The sequence below is a fragment of the Dichomitus squalens genome (assembly GCF_000275845.1).
Source record: "Dichomitus squalens LYAD-421 SS1 unplaced genomic scaffold DICSQscaffold_27, whole genome shotgun sequence".
Taxonomy (NCBI): Eukaryota; Fungi; Basidiomycota; class Agaricomycetes; order Polyporales; family Polyporaceae; genus Dichomitus; species Dichomitus squalens.
Genome location: NW_006766909.1, coordinates 333,304 through 348,875, shown reverse-complemented (window position 1 = coordinate 348,875; position 15,572 = coordinate 333,304). Strand labels below are relative to the sequence as shown.

The following is a 15,572-nucleotide window of genomic DNA, read 5'->3' as shown; positions in this document are numbered from 1 at the left end:
TACCTCCATCAACCATCCTCAGGCTCCCGTCTCACCCTCCAGCTCCGTTCAGGCTCTCGCCCTCCCCCCGCCTATCGAGAGCGCTGCCTCCACTCCATGTTCGGCCCAAGCGCAAGCCCAGCAGGCGCGCCAACACTACAGAGCGCAGGGCGACCTACAACGCCGTTGACTGCGCTCGCCGTAAGACCCGAGACAGTTTTTTTTCCTAACCTCTCCCAGATCCGCTGTCCCTCCAAGTCCTCAATCGTCAACTCCTCCATTGCCCACATCTACGCGCTCCGCTCCGTGTCCTCAAACTCGAGTCAGACGCCCTCCGTCGCAGACTCAGCGAATGGCGCGATCCCTCCTATCTGCCCCGCGTCGATGGACTCGTCCGTGGCGAGGGCTTCCATACGATCCTCAGGTCCTGAATGCAGGCCTGGTTGAAGAGGATGGAACGGATGACGATTACGCCGACAACGACTATGGCGATGACGACGTCGCTGGCCCTGCCCCGGATGGTACGATGGCATGGAGGACATGCGCCTCCCCCTTCGTCCAACCCCTCCCTCTCTCAACAGTAGGATATAGAGCTGCGGTACTCCTTGCCGCCGCGTACGTTCTCTATTGCGCTGCCCCAATTCAGCATCTGTCCGCTCTTTTCCAGTGAGTCTGAAGCTCTCTGGCTCGTGGGTAGTTTTTCCCTGAATTATGTGTGCTGTCACCTGCGCGTCCAAATGTTATCGGAGAGCGTGCTACTGTCAGTGTGCTGCAGGAGCTGCTATCTGCCGAAGCTCGTTGCCAGATCATGCCACAGTCTGCTATGACTTTCGGAGTAGGAAGTCGTCGAGAGCGAACTCTTACAACATCCCCTTTATATTGCGTCGTCGCTCCATGTGTGACAGCACGTCTACGTTCAGCTCCGCTTGCTCTTCCACTTGACGCTACCACTTCGCTGAAACGCGCTCGCAACGCGCCCCCTCATAGAATCTCGGGTATGTTTACTTATCATGTTCACCCAGCTTCGCTCAATAGTGCAGTGGTCGCTGCCGATGGCCTGTCCAAGCGGACGGTTCACAATCTACCGGGTGGTAGTAGCTTGTACCACCCAAATCCAAGATCGCTAGCGGGGGGTAGCTTTTTTGGCGGGGAAAGCTAGTACGTCACCCGCGCTCTGCACGGAATATGAAGGGTTGCTTACATTTGAAACGACTTGCTGTTGTAGAGGTCGAGCAGCACATAGAGAATCATGAGCTTCAGGGAAGAAAATAGACGAAGAAGGGCTGAATGTGTTCGCGGCGAGGGGAGGTCGCAGTGCGTCCGGGAGGAAGGACGCAAAGCAGGAGACCATACTGAGCACAACAACGCGATAGAAGCCCATCACTACGCAAGGGTATTCATGGAAATGATGCATCATGCAACGAAGATCACGCAAATTAACTGCCGGTTCGTGTTATATATGATGGAAGACTCACCGAGCGCGTCACAGAGCGATCGAAATGAAGTACGGAGACCGTCCCCCTCTCAAGCTCGGCGGTGAGACCGTGTCCCACAGCAAACCACCCACGCATTGGAGAAGTCAACGATGAGATGCCAGAACGTACGATGACATCGAAATCAGACGTAGCTAAGATAGTGACTAGAGAAGGGGACTAGAAATACAGAATCGACTCGCGGATGATACCCACCGATTGCAACAATGGCTGGCTGTGAGACGAGGAGACCTCAGAAGACGACGCGAGGACAAGACGAATTTCGGTCTTGTCTGCAGAGCCAGAGACGGCAAGCCTGCTGTTAGGAGATGTCCGTGCCGAGGACCTAGGTGGGGTGCCCGCCACTCAGAGTGGCGACGACTCCAGGCTTGCTGGACGATGATTAGCGAACGTCGTGTAGAATCATGTGGTCGTCCTCCAACGCAAGCAGAGAGAATTCAGATAGTGAACGAGTCAGACCGGGGAGTTGGTGATGGTGTTGGTTTGGGTTGGTGGTGGCAACTGTCTACGTAGGACAGGACGCGACAACAGAATCACGTGATCACGCCCACGCTCCAGGAGGATACACGGTGCACCATGCATCGTACTCCTGTCCGATCTTCCTGGACGAGTTTGCACAGGTGGCGGGCACATGCTTAACGGAAAATAGGCCACAGGAAGGGCCTCGGTGACATTCGAGGCGTCTATCGTGCGAGACCCGGGAAACCTGCACACTACTAAGTACTGGCACATGTGGTGCGCCCACATCCTTAGAACCTCCTATATCCGCCGCACAGCCGGAATCCCCGAGGCAGTTCTTTTCAGATACCGATATAATCGAAGCATACTGCACATAAGCCCCTCCCATGAAATACAGCGGAAGAAACCCTATCCCCATTCCGTACCAAGGAGCTCCCCGCCACACTCATCAGCCCCCTCGCACGCCTCAATAAATGCGCATCGAGGAAGGTTTCCAGCAGGTAAGCTGCATCTCAGCCATCACCCCGTGTTGGACTCGCTAATCAGTCTCCGTAGCCTCCGTACCTGATTGAACATCCTTACCTACAGGATCCCGTTCTACCTTCCTTGCTGAGGCGCATCCTTCCTCATGAGTATGTACGATTCGAGCTCATATAACCATGCAACTTACACCACGATAGGATCAAGAAGTCTGTCGACAGCGACTTGACACGTTTAGGGGAGGTCTTAATCAATGGTGAGTTGAGTTTTTATCTTACCCCCTCCTCTGCTTACAGAGTTTTCTGGATGTATGTAAGATATACGCCCCCTTGCGTCACTGGTGCACCCAGCGACTGTAACGCAATACGATGAGTTCGGTCGGCGTGTCGACAATCTGCACACATCGGAAGGATGGCGTCGAATTGAAGCATTCGCTATTCAAGAGGGCTATAATGCGATAGCATACGAATCGGATTATCGTGAATACAGCAGGACGGTCATGTTCGCGCGGAACATGATCATGACCGGAGATTGTCACGCCGTAAGTAGTAGTGTCCATTGCGCAAGATTCGTACAAGCTCAGCATCAACGTCGCCTAGATTATGTGCCCCATGGGGATGACAGATGGTGCTACGCGATGCAAGTCAAGCATTAATTGTTGCTGATTCCCTCTGCTCACTCGCATCACCTTCCAGTGATCCATCTGTTTGGGACCGAGGCAATGAAGCGCGAGCTGCTCCCACACTTACTGAGTCGGAATCCCGCAACTGCCTACCTCTCCGGCCAGTGGATGACAGAGCGTCCGGGTGGTTCTGATATATCTCAGACCGAAACTCGCGCCGTACCCACAGAGCGCGCAGACGGTGATCTCGGCGATCCGTACATCCTGGACGGCCTCAAGTGGTTCTCCAGCGCGGCAGAGGGAAATATGGCCGTCGGGCTCGCACGTACCGGCGATGTGTCCCAAGGCTCGCGCGGCCTCTCGCTCTTCTTGATTCCCTTGCGCATGGGCCGGTACCCCTCGCCTCTTTCTAACGGGGTTTTCTTGCATCGCCTGAAGAACAAGGTCGGAACTCACGGCGTCCCCACAGCTGAGCTCGAGTTGCGCGGCACCCGCGCCTGGCTGCTTGGTCCGCTCAACGAGGGCGTGAGGTGCATCGCGCGCATGCTCAACATCACACGGGTACACTCGACAGTCCACTGTGTAGGATCCCTCCAGCGCTGCCTTTCCATCGCACGCGCTTATTCCACGGTGCGCGCCGTCGAGGGCGGGAAGACTCTCCTCAAAGACGTGCCAATGCACGTGGCAGGTCTCGTTGAGATCACACTCTTGTACAAGGCGCTGGCCAATCTCACTTTTGGAGCGATCGGCTTGCTCGGAAGGAGTGAATGTGGCCTGGCAAGCGCAGAAGAGGAGGCTCGACTGAGGCTACTGACACCCACGATCAAGGGATACGCGGCGCACTGGGCCACTGCCGGCATGGAGCAGGCCATGGGCGCACTTGGTGGCTTGGGGTACATGGAAGAGGCTGGCATTGGCAGGTACGTGCTCCGCATTCCTTGGTTAATCACTATCACTTCATGAACCGTTATTGCTCTGGTAGACTCATTCGCGATGCTATGGTCGAGAAGATATGGGAAGGCACCATTAGCGTGTGCGCCTTGGACTTGACGCGCGCGGTGTCAAAGGAGCCGAAGGCGGTCACGTACTACATAGAGGTGCGCGTGTTTCTTCCGAGATATTTTAGTATACTGACCACTCAGTATCGTATCCTTATCAGTGGGGGCGCTCGCTTATTCAAGCAGCCCAAGCCCGGCTGCATTCCCCTGCTCTGCAAGCGGTAGAAACACTCTCTGCGTCGCTTGAGAGGCTACCAATCTACTTCGGTGAAAGCGTCACAAACGCTCTTCTGACCACGCCCTTGCTCAACTACTTCGCCGCTATCTCGTGTGCTCTATATCTGTTGGAGCATGCGACTTGGTCGCGCAACGTGAAAGAGGCGTCGAGCGAGGTCGATCTGGAGGCTTTCCGCCGCTGGGTAGAGGAAGGAGAGATCGCACACACCCATGTTCAGATGACGAAGGCACGAGAGGATTACCATCGAAGGATTGCGTTGAATTCGAAGATAGTGTACGGCGGAGATGTGCTAGCTGCAAAGCTGTGACAGTATGATTGTAATGCAGAAGCCGTGGCGATGTCAATATCATTCGTGGATCGTGATACCTCCGAGATCGTGATACCCGGTGGGCGAGAACTTGAAGATACTACGCATTTCTTGCACGCGCACTTTTGTTCGATCAATCACGGCCCATACCTCCGACTGTGCTTATTCCATAGCGAAGCTAGAACCGCAGCGAATGAGCTGCTAATAAGATACGACCTCCGTGTCAAGAAGGTTGAGCCATGGGGAGTGGATGTAGACCAGCCTAGGACGGCGTTGTGCATATTGAAGCCTTTATTTGAGAACGAGAAGTTGTATGGATCACCATTGTATACACCCGATGCGTGGTGCACTGGCGGCTACTGCGTGACACAATTCCAGAGTTCATGGTGCGTTCTCCACAACTCTTTTGGCATGCTATTACGTTAACTGGTGATAGCAGCGATCTGATGAGGAGATGTCGGAACGACGGCGATAGACATTTGTTGAAATACGAAAACACGTTGCGAGGGCGGCCCAGACTTTCTGTGTTGATGTCAAGTCTGTCGGCAACTCGACTCTGTTGCGGACTCTTCGCTCACGCTCCGCAGCCAAGTCAACGTCAATATGTGTAAGGGCATACTTAATTCTTGTCTAGACAGAGATCAGTTTCCGTACAACAACAGCTACAATAAACCATATAGACCACATAGATACCACGCGCCCCGTCAGGACGCACCCCACGCATACAGCGATTTCGTTGTCGTCTCGCTCGCTCTACCCGACGAAAATGAATAGAAGGGTTGTTAGTGCACGATAGCACCAATACGTGCCCAGAACATCTCTTCCCGCAGTCGGACGAGCTCTTTGTACGTGCGCTCCTCCCACGTCGCGTCGCCGATGTATTGGCCGTTGTCCGGTTCCTCCGCGACGTTGTCTACAAGCTTTTCCTTGCTGTCCCCATTCGCCTGAACTTCTCCTGGAGCATAGGCAGGCGGAGCCTCAGAGACAGACTCAGATTCCGAATGCGCAGACTCCGCGTGACCGTTGACAAGGGACGTCTTCTCTGCAGGAGCGGTGGCGAGATCCGTTTTCAGCACGTCAGCGGGGGCAGCGACAGCATCAGAATCAGATGCAGGCGCGCTGTCCTCAGTAGGCGGGGTCGCAGGGGGATTCTCTGTAGCGGCTATAGACTGTGGTTCCTCCGTGATATGTGATGTTGCATCGACAACTGCGATAGGCTCAACCGGGGCGGGCGCATCGGACGACGCCTCAGGGGCAGGCGCAGACGCCTCGGCATCACTGTTCTCCTTAGCCTCATCCTGCGTCTGCTCCGGGACAGTTTCTTTCGCTTCCTCGGCCTTCTGCTCTGTAGACGTAGGCTCTTCCGTGACAGGCGCGGGCTCAGGGATAGCCTCCGTCTGTGAAGGTACGTCAATGCTATCCCGCTTCGGCTGCTCTTCGTTCTGAGGTACGAGCGCGGACAATGGACGCGTCCTTGCAGCAGCACGGCGAGGCAACGGTGGCGGAGCAGGAGATCCCGTCCGCGAAGGCGGCTGAGACTTCGCCTCGGCGACAGGAGTAGCCGTAGTAGGCGTTGAGGCAGCAGCCTCAATCGCGGGCGGCTCTGCGGAGACGATCTCGGGCGCAGACTCGACTGCAGGTGCCTGTTCGGTCGTCGGGGTTTTCTGTGGGGACGGCTCTGACGACGGTTCTGACGACGGAGCCTTGGCGGCGATGTCGACCTGAAGCTCCTCCGTGGGTGTGCTGAACGACTCCGTCGATGTGCTTTGAGAGATGGGGCCAGTGGCGACGATAAGCCCGGATTTGGGTGCCGCGCCCTCATCTGCGGCGGCGGCCTTCGCCTCTCCCTCTGCATGGGGAGCCTCTTGCTTGGCGGGCGCCCCAACGGCTGCTTCGGGCTCTTTAAGTGCGGGCGCGGTTTCTTCCTGAGGAGCGGGGGCGGAAGGTTCCTTTGGTTGCTCCGTAGAAGACGCTTCTGGGTGAGCAGTGTCCGTAGAGGCCTTGACGTCCCCATTTAGCTCCGGCGTAATCGTCCTTTCCCTTCCCCTATTCCTCTTCGGCAAAGGCGGCGGCGGCGAAGCAGCAGCAGCAGCAGCAGCAGCAACGACTGGAGGAAGCGACTCCTTCTCCTCCTTGAAGGGAGGCGGCACACGATGCACCGTAGCGTTCGTCGAGGACTGTGATGTCGAATTCCTCGGCGAGTGCGAGACCGCCGGGTGAGTAGGAGGAGGCGGGGGCAGCGTCTTCCGCGACGGGTCTCTCGGCGGCAGTTTGGGTCTCTCCTTGGGGGGCTCAGATATCTTCGTGCTCACATTCTCTGTCGACTGCGACTTCGACACCGCAGGAGTCCCGCTCAAGCTGCGCTGCATCGAGCCCCACAGCGAGCCAAGCGCCGAGCCCACCTTAGGCCGACGGGGGGAGGAGTCTCGCGTAGAGGAGCTGTTGCGATCGTTGACATTCTCGCCTTCGGATGACGGCTTCTTCTCGAAGCCATTGACGCCTGGCTTGGGAATGCCGTGTGTCGGAGTGGGCATGGGTGGCTCTTCCCAAACCTTCTCGACGATGCTTGTGCGGACGAACGCCCACAGCGAGCATGTCGTGCGCAGCCGAGCGAGGCACCACCCGCTGGTGCAGAGGGGGTAGATCGCCTGGCGCGTCGGCGTTCCAGGCTGCTGGGTTGATAAGGGAAGGGACATGGGGAGGCCGGAGGAAGTAGAATCGAGGCGGAAAATGTACACCTGTGTCGGGGGCTCCGTGGGAGCAGAGCCGAACGAAGGCGTATGTCGATGATTCTGGCCCGTTAACGCTGGCAAAGTAATCTCACCAGAACGCACGTTTTTGAAGAGAGTGGTAGACCAAGACGCGCTTTGCGAGCCGGAGCGCAAAGGATAGGGAGTAGTAGGTGTACTGGGTGAGGAGTCGCTGGCCGAAGAGTATATCAACATCCCGCAGAGGGCGCAGACGACGTGGGTATGATGGTGGCTAGTGGGTATATTCGGTGGAGCCAGCTCCTCCAGAAGGGTCGTAAATTGTATAGGCTCAATCGTGAGTTGACCACTGTGAATCGCCCCTATCACGGAACGTCTTGACAACCAGTTCAGCGAGGGAGCGAGGTCCAAGCGCACAGTTGGATCGCTTTGAACGATTTGTCAGTATCAGTTGAAGATGAAGGAATGGATGCTACGCACGAGTCCTCAGCAATGATTCTTGCCAAGAACGGTAAAGGGGTGAGGGTAGACATGGCGGGTGGATGTGGCGATGCCGGACGAATAGCTCGCAGATGCGACACAAAGACGAGGAATTCGTGGTAAGGGACATGCGACGCGAAGAGATGCCGCCGGACTGTGTGGGTATGATTCACTCCATGTTCGACCCACTTGCCCTTGCCCATACGCAACCTCATCTCCTCCACTCTCCTGTCTGCCTGTTCCTTGTCTGCCTCCAACGTTTGCATCTGGGCCTGCAGAGCGCCGACGATCTCCTCTGCGCTTCGAAGGGCCGCCTCCGTCTCCTCGACCTTCCGCGCACTCTTGGCCTCGGCGATACGTGCCTCAGCCACCATCCGGTTCGCTTGGTCGAACAGGCCAGCGCTGAGATCGTCTAATTCCTTCTCGATTTCAGCGCGAGCACTCTCGGCCTGGCCACGGCGTGCCGCCTCTTCGGTGGCTTTCTCCATGAGACGCGTCAGCTCAGATGTCACATGCGACTTCTCGACGAGGAGTCCGGTGCTGAGCGCGGAGAGATGCTGTGTGCGTTCGAGCTCGAGTTGGCCGACCTTGATGGTGGCCTGACGTAGATTCTGCGATGTTACGTGAAGCTCATCTTCCAAGTCGGAAACACGGTCGTAAGAGCGGACGAGTTTGTTATTGAGTTGCGACACTTGCGAGAAGAGGTCCTGAACTTGGCTGCGGAGGGACTCGATGACCATTGCCTGTGCGTCCGGGTCAGATTGCTGTGGTTGCACCCTCGCGTCCTCTCCGCTTGCGCCAACCGGGGCGACTGTGATCTTCTGCTCGAGAAAATCGGCCTCGGCATTGAGCTCATGCATCTCGCTGTCGACTGAAGGTTTTTGAGCGTGTCCCATAGTTCCTGCCTAGTCACTAGGGATGGCTGGTCACCGGGATAGCCTGAGTAGTATGAGAGCTCCTAGCAAGGGGGATTTCAAGCACTAGACGGGAATAATCGAACGGGGACTAGAGTACGTGGACGGTCGAGACGACACAGCGAGAAGCCTGCGACGTAACGCCTCGGTCATCCCGTTCTGGGCGGCGTCAAAGCCTTTGCACAACAACCCACAACAACGCCTCTCTTGCCGGCGCTCCCTTTTCCTTTTCCGTCCACATCTTCCAGTCTCAACCTCATATGCATCCTGCTACTCTGATACTGAAGGTGAGGGTTTGTGTGACTGATTCTAGACAATAAATTGGACAATGACCATGCCACCGCTATGGAGCCCTGGTGAATCATGTTCTCGATATCCGGTCTAGTGCACATTCTATTTCGCACTCACCGAACGGGACAATGGTGTCCATGCGACGGTAGTAGCTGTAGGGAAATATGAGGCCAGAGGCTTGTCCCCACGCCGCTGAACAGCGCTGCCTACGTGGTTATCTTCGCGACAAGGTATCATGTCCTCCCGTTCGTGATTTTGCCTCACATAATCACACACGTCTTCCCTTCGCCCTTCTCCTTAACCTTCTCAGCGCGCCCGCCCTTCAAGACTTCCAGATACCGCGCCTCGGCCACATCCCACTGCGAGTCAACCTTCTCTTCCCACTGCCACCGCCATAGGTCTCGGATCGCTTCGCCCAGCTCGTCAAGAGGTTTCTTCAACAAATCAACCTCCTGTTCTTCCGAAGAGGCTGAAATGGGAGACCCGTCGTAGAGCCCAGGGTAGTTGAACTCGTACATCAGCCCTGCCTTTCCCGCGTCACGCACGACCTTGCGGGCGAACGGGAGCCGGACGTCTTGGTAAATGCGCAAGACATCCGGGACGCGGGATAGGGTAGTTTGTGGATCGGCGAGCCAACGGCCAAGAATATATGCGTCCTGAGAGGTCCGTCTTAGCATACCCAAACTCAAGCGAAAAAGACAGGGAGTATTACCTCGATAGCTTGACCTCCTCCCGCGCCAAAGTGTGTAGTCATGGCATGGACCTGCATAGAATGTTCATTTTCAAGCCACTACTTTACAAGGAGCGCAGTCCGACCGCACGTACCGCATCTCCTATAATTGCTACCTTGCCATACACAGAGAAGGGGAGATCTTCCATGACATGGATAGCCCATATAGTCGGCTTCTCGACACACTGGAATCGAGATGGTAAAGAGCAACTCCTGATCTGGAGATCTTCGTACATACCGAGAGCATCTGGTCGACCTCCGGCTCCCAACCTGGGTAAGCGGACAAGATATCTTCTTTCTTCGCATCTCTGACCCACTTATGCGGGTATACTGTGCCCTCCCCGTCGGGAATAGTGACGAAACCCACGAAGTTCAGATATTTGCCGTGCGAGATAGGGTAGGTGATGATATGCTGGATATTCATGCACGCAAGCATAATCAACCTGTGCGAGCTAGGACCGTGCAGAGTTCGACGAACCTTCCCCTTGCCCGAATACTAGACGTAACATTAGTCTTCCTGCTCACCGAAAAGCGCAGGCGGACTACTCACACTCAAAGGTGACACGCACTCCAGCGCATGATGCTTGGGCTCGATCTCTCGCAGGCTCTCCGAGGGAATCAAGTATCGATACGCAATTGTCCCCGTCCACTTTGGCACCGCCTTCTTGCATCGCTCACACTCCTCCTTCTTTACTATCCCCTTCTTTGCGCACTCCCTCTGGTGCGCATAATCGTACATCGCCGCGCGGGTCTTCGACTTGATCCCATCCGCCCCAACGATAACGTCCGCGGTCGCCTTCGTCCCGTCGGCGAAATGCAATGTGTAAGAAGTCCCGGAGTCCGTGTACTTCACGAGCCGTTTCGATGTGTGGACCGCACAGCTCGCTGGGATGTTTCGGACTAGAACGTCCACCATCTCTGCACGGTGCATGGTAGTCGAACCGCCTGCACAACAACGTGTGTATGAGCTCCGAAGTCGTCGATCCCGATCAGCACCACAATACGTACTAGGTACCATGACTCTACCGAACTCGTACCCCTCACGAGGCCAGTCCGACTTGCGGAACACAAACCCAGGCTCTGCATGCTTCAACCATGAGTACGCCGCAACAGCCACATGGGCAGCAACACCCCCACGTACTGATATCGTCGTCTTTACCGTCGGCTGCCTTCACGGCCTGGCTTGCAAGCTGGTCATACAGGCCCAGTGCGCGCATGACGGCCCACGTCCGCGGCCAGACAGAAATCCCAGCGCCGACGGTGGTAATCTCCGGGCCCGACTCGTACAGGTCCACTTGTATGGGCGACCTCGCCTGCTCGAAACGACCTAGGGCGACTGCGAGCGTAAGGCCCGCTATGCCCCCACCACTACGCAAGAGGTCAGACGAAGACCGGGTCGCACGATAAGCGAATACACGACGCACATGATGGCGAGTCTGAACCGCGGCTTCGCAGCTGGGGACCCGTCCGGCATGTCTGTGCAGCAGAGCTGGAGGAAGGGGAGGAAGCTTCAGAGATGTCGACTACCCCTTTCGCGAAGCCACGGCCTGGTGTACATATATCCAACTTTACAGTCTCGCATGTCACGCACCGTGTGAGAGCTGCCTTATAGATGTATATTCGGGGTGCACTGCGCCGGAAAGAGGATCCGCCTCGTATGCGCCAACCTCCCGAAACCCATCCTTACACGCACACGAAACAAGTACGGTATACCGGCGTCCCGGTATGCGGATGTCCCGCTCCGTGGTGTAACGACTCACAAGGATTGGAGCATGATGCAAATATAGCCAGGAACAAAGGTTATATTTCTGGGTAGGGGCAGTTATATCTGACTGGCTAGCAGGCAAACGTGGGTGATCAGCCTCGCTGCATTCGTTGGGAAACCCCGTGCGACATCTTGCCGAGCGAATTCCGTTCCCGTAGGCGTGCATAGGTGAAAGACGATGCGGTGTGACCTGCAATGCATGTAGTCAGATGTTTCTCGCTACATAGCATCAATGTAAGCATGAAACGTAACATTACGCATACGCGTTTCAATCGCTAGATCGCACGGAGGGGAAGTGGGGCCTTAGTAATGTATATGCGGTGAAACCCATACATTTAGCTTCAAAGGCGGGCCCCGAGGAAGTGCGGAGGTAGTAGAATACGAGATGCCGATGAGAATCTCGTGATGAGTAAACCCCTCTGAGTACTGACCAAGGCTCATGCGACTGCGACGAGGGCTACCAGTGCCTAGGGCCAGGTGGTGATGCATCGAGAAGCGATCTGTCGAGCTACTTGTCGGCATCGTGGCCATAAGAGATTGCGGTTCCGGCCTGAAGGCATTTCTTCGGGCCTCGTCACGAAGAACTCGATGTAGGCGGTAGATGAGATAACTCAATTCAAGGCCTCCAGGGCCCAGGCACGAACTCACGAACTCATACGGCGATTAGAGCGGCACAGCATATTGCACCCTGATGAGGGGATGAGTACATCTCCTGAGGCCAGGCGTGTTCAAGAAAGAGCCGAGTATGGCGCGTGACAAATGACGCACCTGTGAGAAGTAGAATCACTATGACGAGCAAATTTGGAGATAGCAAATATGTTCGCTTACTACACTGCAGAATCGGCAGCAGAAGAGACATGCAAGAGGTCCGGAATCGCATCCAAGAAAGCGGGATGTATCGTCGGCACGCAGGTGAATTCAATAGATCTGCATCTGCAACGACATCAGGCTGCAAAAGTGCACTTCCCATTTAAGCGAGCAGACGACAACAGTAGTGACCGGTGCATGTCCAAATCATCTAGTAGCGGTCCTTGTCCCTTGTCCTGCTGGACGAGTCATAACGTTCCTTGGGGGGAGAACGATCCTTATGCCTGTCGCGGTCCCTACGAGAGGACGAGTCGTGGTCGTCGTCCCGCCGGCGGTCGTAATCATCGTCTCGTCGGCGATCCCGACTGCGAACGCTCTCGCGGTACCGCTCTCGGTCGCGGTCATCCCGACGGCCATCACGGTCCTTGCGGCGGTCAGGGGAAGGCGACCGCCTCGAGCCATTCCGACCTGGGGAGGGAGACCGGCGTCTAGAAGAGCTCTCTCCGCTTCCACTGCCACCTTCGGGCGCTCGCTCCTTCTTGATGACGGGTACGTATCGTCTCTCGGGCCGCGCCTTCGCACCCCTCTTACCCTTGCTCCCGTCGTCGAACACTTCCTTCTCCTTCGCGCCAATGCCCAAGAGGGCGGGACGCGCCTGCGGAAGCCACGGTTCCACCAAACCCTTGTTCTTCCTGCTTGCGGCCTGCCCTTCCTTCCAACCCATCCCGCGGAGAAGCGCCGCGCCAAATTGTGAAACAGGCACGCGCTCGTAGTCCTCGAGCGTGGCCGGTTCCGGGAGCTCCTCGACGTCCTGCTTGTAAGCATCGTCCTCGGTCACGACGGGGATGACATCGATGTGAGGACCGTCAATTCCCGCGTCGTCCCCTGAAGAGGCGCTCGCAAGGATAGCGCGGAGGGCTTTTTGGTCCTCTGTCTCCTCCGCCTTCACATCTTGCACGGACTGCGGAGTCTCGGGAGCAATGGCGTCGGACATAGGTTCGTCCTCGCCTTCCTCAACCTTGACGCGCTTACGAGCCTGCAGACCTGACAGCTGCGGGCCCGAATTGATCGAGTCGCGCGTGCCCAGTCCGCCCACGGAGCCATCCGCTCCGGTAGTCGCAGCGGCACTGGGGGGAACGTATAGCTGTTTGCGCTTCCGCGCGAACTCGCGCCAATCTCTGTTTTGCAAGGCGGGGATCACGAGCGGGCCTTGAGGCTTTGGTTTTTCATGGAGTCTGCCACGGGAGTGGGCTGCTGTGAGTTGAGGACCCGATCTGGAAAAGGGGAATGAGGAGACACACCGCTTTGCGCCAAATTCGTCGAACGCCGTCACCAGCTCGTCTTCTACTCCTGAATCCTCATCTGAGCTGTCGCGCTCGCTGTATGTGCGGGTCGGCGGGCTGTTCCGCGAAAGGGGACTGTTTGGCGTGCTGGTGCCAGAAAGATGGCGGGGTAGTGCAGGGACCTTGAAGTTGGAAGAATCTGAGTCGGAGTCGGCGCGAGCAACAGGTGTTGGTCTGCGGATTGTGAAAGAAACCTTGCTCGCCGCAGCAGATGAGGAAGACATTGTGATGGTCGACGGGGTAAGACGACTAGTCCGTACGAGTCGTGAACTCGTTGAATGGCGGTCCCGATGGCGTGGGAACACCCCACCACACGGGCGCCTACACCTGGCAACGATGAGCGGACTCATTGAGGCCGTGTCCTCCTTGTCTTCCTCCCTGCACCTTCTGACTCTCGAATCGATACCGTACTGGTATGTGCGCTCTATTATGATTGCTCTAGGATAGGAAGGGGACTCAGCTCCGCTCGTTGGCACACAGCGACGAATTTGGCAGGACGCCCCGCCTCGTGTATTCCACAAGTCGTTCGCCGTCGAGTCACTCCCCCAATAGTCTTCTTTTGTGTCTCCTCCCAATATGGCACCCAAACGCAGAACAGACACCGAAGATACCATCGATAAAAGGCGTGCACGACGCCCTCAAGTTATCCTCCGTACCCTCCCTCCCATAATCTTCTCGACCCCAAACAACGCCCTTACCTTCCAGCTCACCATGTCCGTCCCAGGAGTTAAGCCCTCGTCTTGTACGTCCGAATGTCTAAGTTATGTATGACGACGCTCATCTGACTGAACTGTAGCCACCACGTCACCGATCGACACTCGTCCCTCCTCCTTGGAGCAGACCTTTGGCATTAACACTCACAAGATGTACGAAGACTCGCAGGTCGTGGAGCGCGAGTTTCAGCGCGTCAAGACCGACCTCACCACCAAGAGTCAGACCCTCGACGAGAAAATCACCGGGCTCGAGACGCGCCTCACGGCCAAGATCGACGCACAGAAGGCCTACGTGGACGAAAAGCTCGGTGCAACGAAGACCTACGTGGACGGCAAATTCAAGAAACAGGAGGAGCAGTTGTCGCAGATGCAACTGAACCTCGACCTTCGGCTAGACGACCATTTCGACATTGTCGACAACTTCTCGAAGAAGACTGAGCAGTGGTGTAACAAGCATGCGGAACTTGTTGATGGGAACTTCCGCGCGGTGGACAAGCGGTTCGACGAGATGCAGAAGAACGTCGATGAACGCTTCAGCAAGGTCGATGAGCGGTTCGACGCTCTTGAGAAGCGGTTTGACGGTCTCCAGGATTTGCTCCAGCGCCTGCTCATCCAAGGTGGCGCCTCCCCTACTTCCTTCACCCCTCAGTCCTCCCAAGAACCCCTCCCTCCCTTGTCCCTTCCAACAGTCACCGTGAGCGCCCCGTCTTCTCCTGTTGCAGGCCCCTCGAGCGCACGAAGCCGTTCCCGCCCGCCTTCTACGACGACTCGCGATGCAGCTTCCATCCGCAGCGGCGAGCAGCGCCCCGACACCATCGCAAGCGTGTTTCGCAGTATCAAACGTCTCGCATCGAAGGGTCTCATCAAGAGCAAGGAGCGTCTGGATCAGTGAGCGACCGACCGTATGCTCTCCAGGTTTGTTGTCTACTCTCAATCTCCGGGGTTTCGGTTCTGATGATGTCTGCTGCGACAGGTGCCTCCGCTTCCGTCAGCTATGGTTCCGCTTGCTATCCCAACCAACCTCCCTGCACAATCACGCAGTCCATCCTCTTGCTGTCTGATCTGCTTGTCACCGCTGCCTGCCTCAAGACCGTGACTAATGTCGTTAATACCCATGCATATCGCCTCTCACATCATTTTATCTGTTTTGTGTTCAACGTCCGCTCATGCTTCTTATCCTTGCAATTGTCTGCTATCACTTGTGACGTGTCTTCACGTACCATAGCACACTCGTTATTTGCTTTC

The 15,572-nt window shown here is 56.4% G+C and overlaps 5 protein-coding genes across 5 annotated transcripts; 2 read left to right on the top strand and 3 right to left on the bottom strand.

Moving 5' to 3' along the window:
• Nucleotides 1-2,404: 2,404 nt before the first annotated feature.
• DICSQDRAFT_64827 (acyl-CoA dehydrogenase NM domain-like protein) lies at nt 2,405-4,576 on the top strand (the record flags this gene model as incomplete). The annotated part of the gene is made up of 8 exons (XM_007367688.1): nt 2,405-2,431; nt 2,487-2,563; nt 2,612-2,667; nt 2,729-2,952; nt 3,011-3,068; nt 3,107-3,953; nt 4,016-4,091; nt 4,160-4,576. 8 exons carry the CDS (start codon nt 2,405-2,407, stop codon nt 4,574-4,576), a joined length of 1,782 nt encoding a protein of 593 aa, XP_007367750.1.
• Nucleotides 4,577-5,188: 612 nt separating this feature from the next.
• On the bottom strand, nt 5,189-8,767 carry DICSQDRAFT_156255 (uncharacterized protein). The gene is made up of 2 exons (XM_007367687.1): nt 7,765-8,767; nt 5,189-7,711 (listed from the first exon to the last, which is right to left on the bottom strand). Exons 1-2 carry the CDS (start codon nt 8,658-8,660, stop codon nt 5,359-5,361), a joined length of 3,249 nt encoding a protein of 1,082 aa, XP_007367749.1. The 5' UTR covers nt 8,661-8,767; the 3' UTR covers nt 5,189-5,358.
• Nucleotides 8,768-9,229: 462 nt separating this feature from the next.
• Nucleotides 9,230-11,066, bottom strand: DICSQDRAFT_64914 (FAD/NAD(P)-binding domain-containing protein; the record flags this gene model as incomplete). Its single annotated transcript, XM_007367686.1, has 7 exons — nt 9,230-9,625; nt 9,682-9,732; nt 9,795-9,884; nt 9,938-10,142; nt 10,263-10,644; nt 10,708-10,779; nt 10,841-11,066. Coding segments are annotated over 7 exons (1,422 nt in total), but the record flags the coding sequence as incomplete, so codon positions are not given.
• A 1,416-nt stretch (nt 11,067-12,482) lies between these two features.
• On the bottom strand, nt 12,483-13,838 carry DICSQDRAFT_64783 (uncharacterized protein; the record flags this gene model as incomplete). Its single annotated transcript, XM_007367685.1, has 2 exons — nt 12,483-13,522; nt 13,571-13,838. The coding sequence occupies 2 exons, from the start codon at nt 13,836-13,838 to the stop codon at nt 12,483-12,485; spliced, it is 1,308 nt and encodes a 435-aa protein (XP_007367747.1).
• Nucleotides 13,839-14,190: 352 nt separating this feature from the next.
• Nucleotides 14,191-15,219, top strand: DICSQDRAFT_171977 (uncharacterized protein; the record flags this gene model as incomplete). The annotated part of the gene is made up of 2 exons (XM_007367684.1): nt 14,191-14,356; nt 14,411-15,219. 2 exons carry the CDS (start codon nt 14,191-14,193, stop codon nt 15,217-15,219), a joined length of 975 nt encoding a protein of 324 aa, XP_007367746.1.
• Nucleotides 15,220-15,572: the final 353 nt, after the last annotated feature.

Excerpts from the sequence above, each read along its gene's own strand:
- DICSQDRAFT_156255 (XM_007367687.1), bottom strand. The coding sequence starts at position 8,660 with ATGGGACACGCTCAAAAACCTTCAGTCGACAGCGAGATGCATGAGCTC. Across the intron at positions 7,712-7,764 it reads AGAATCATTGCTGAGGACTC|CGATCCAACTGTGCGCTTGG; the intron begins GTGCGTAGCATC and ends AATCGTTCAAAG.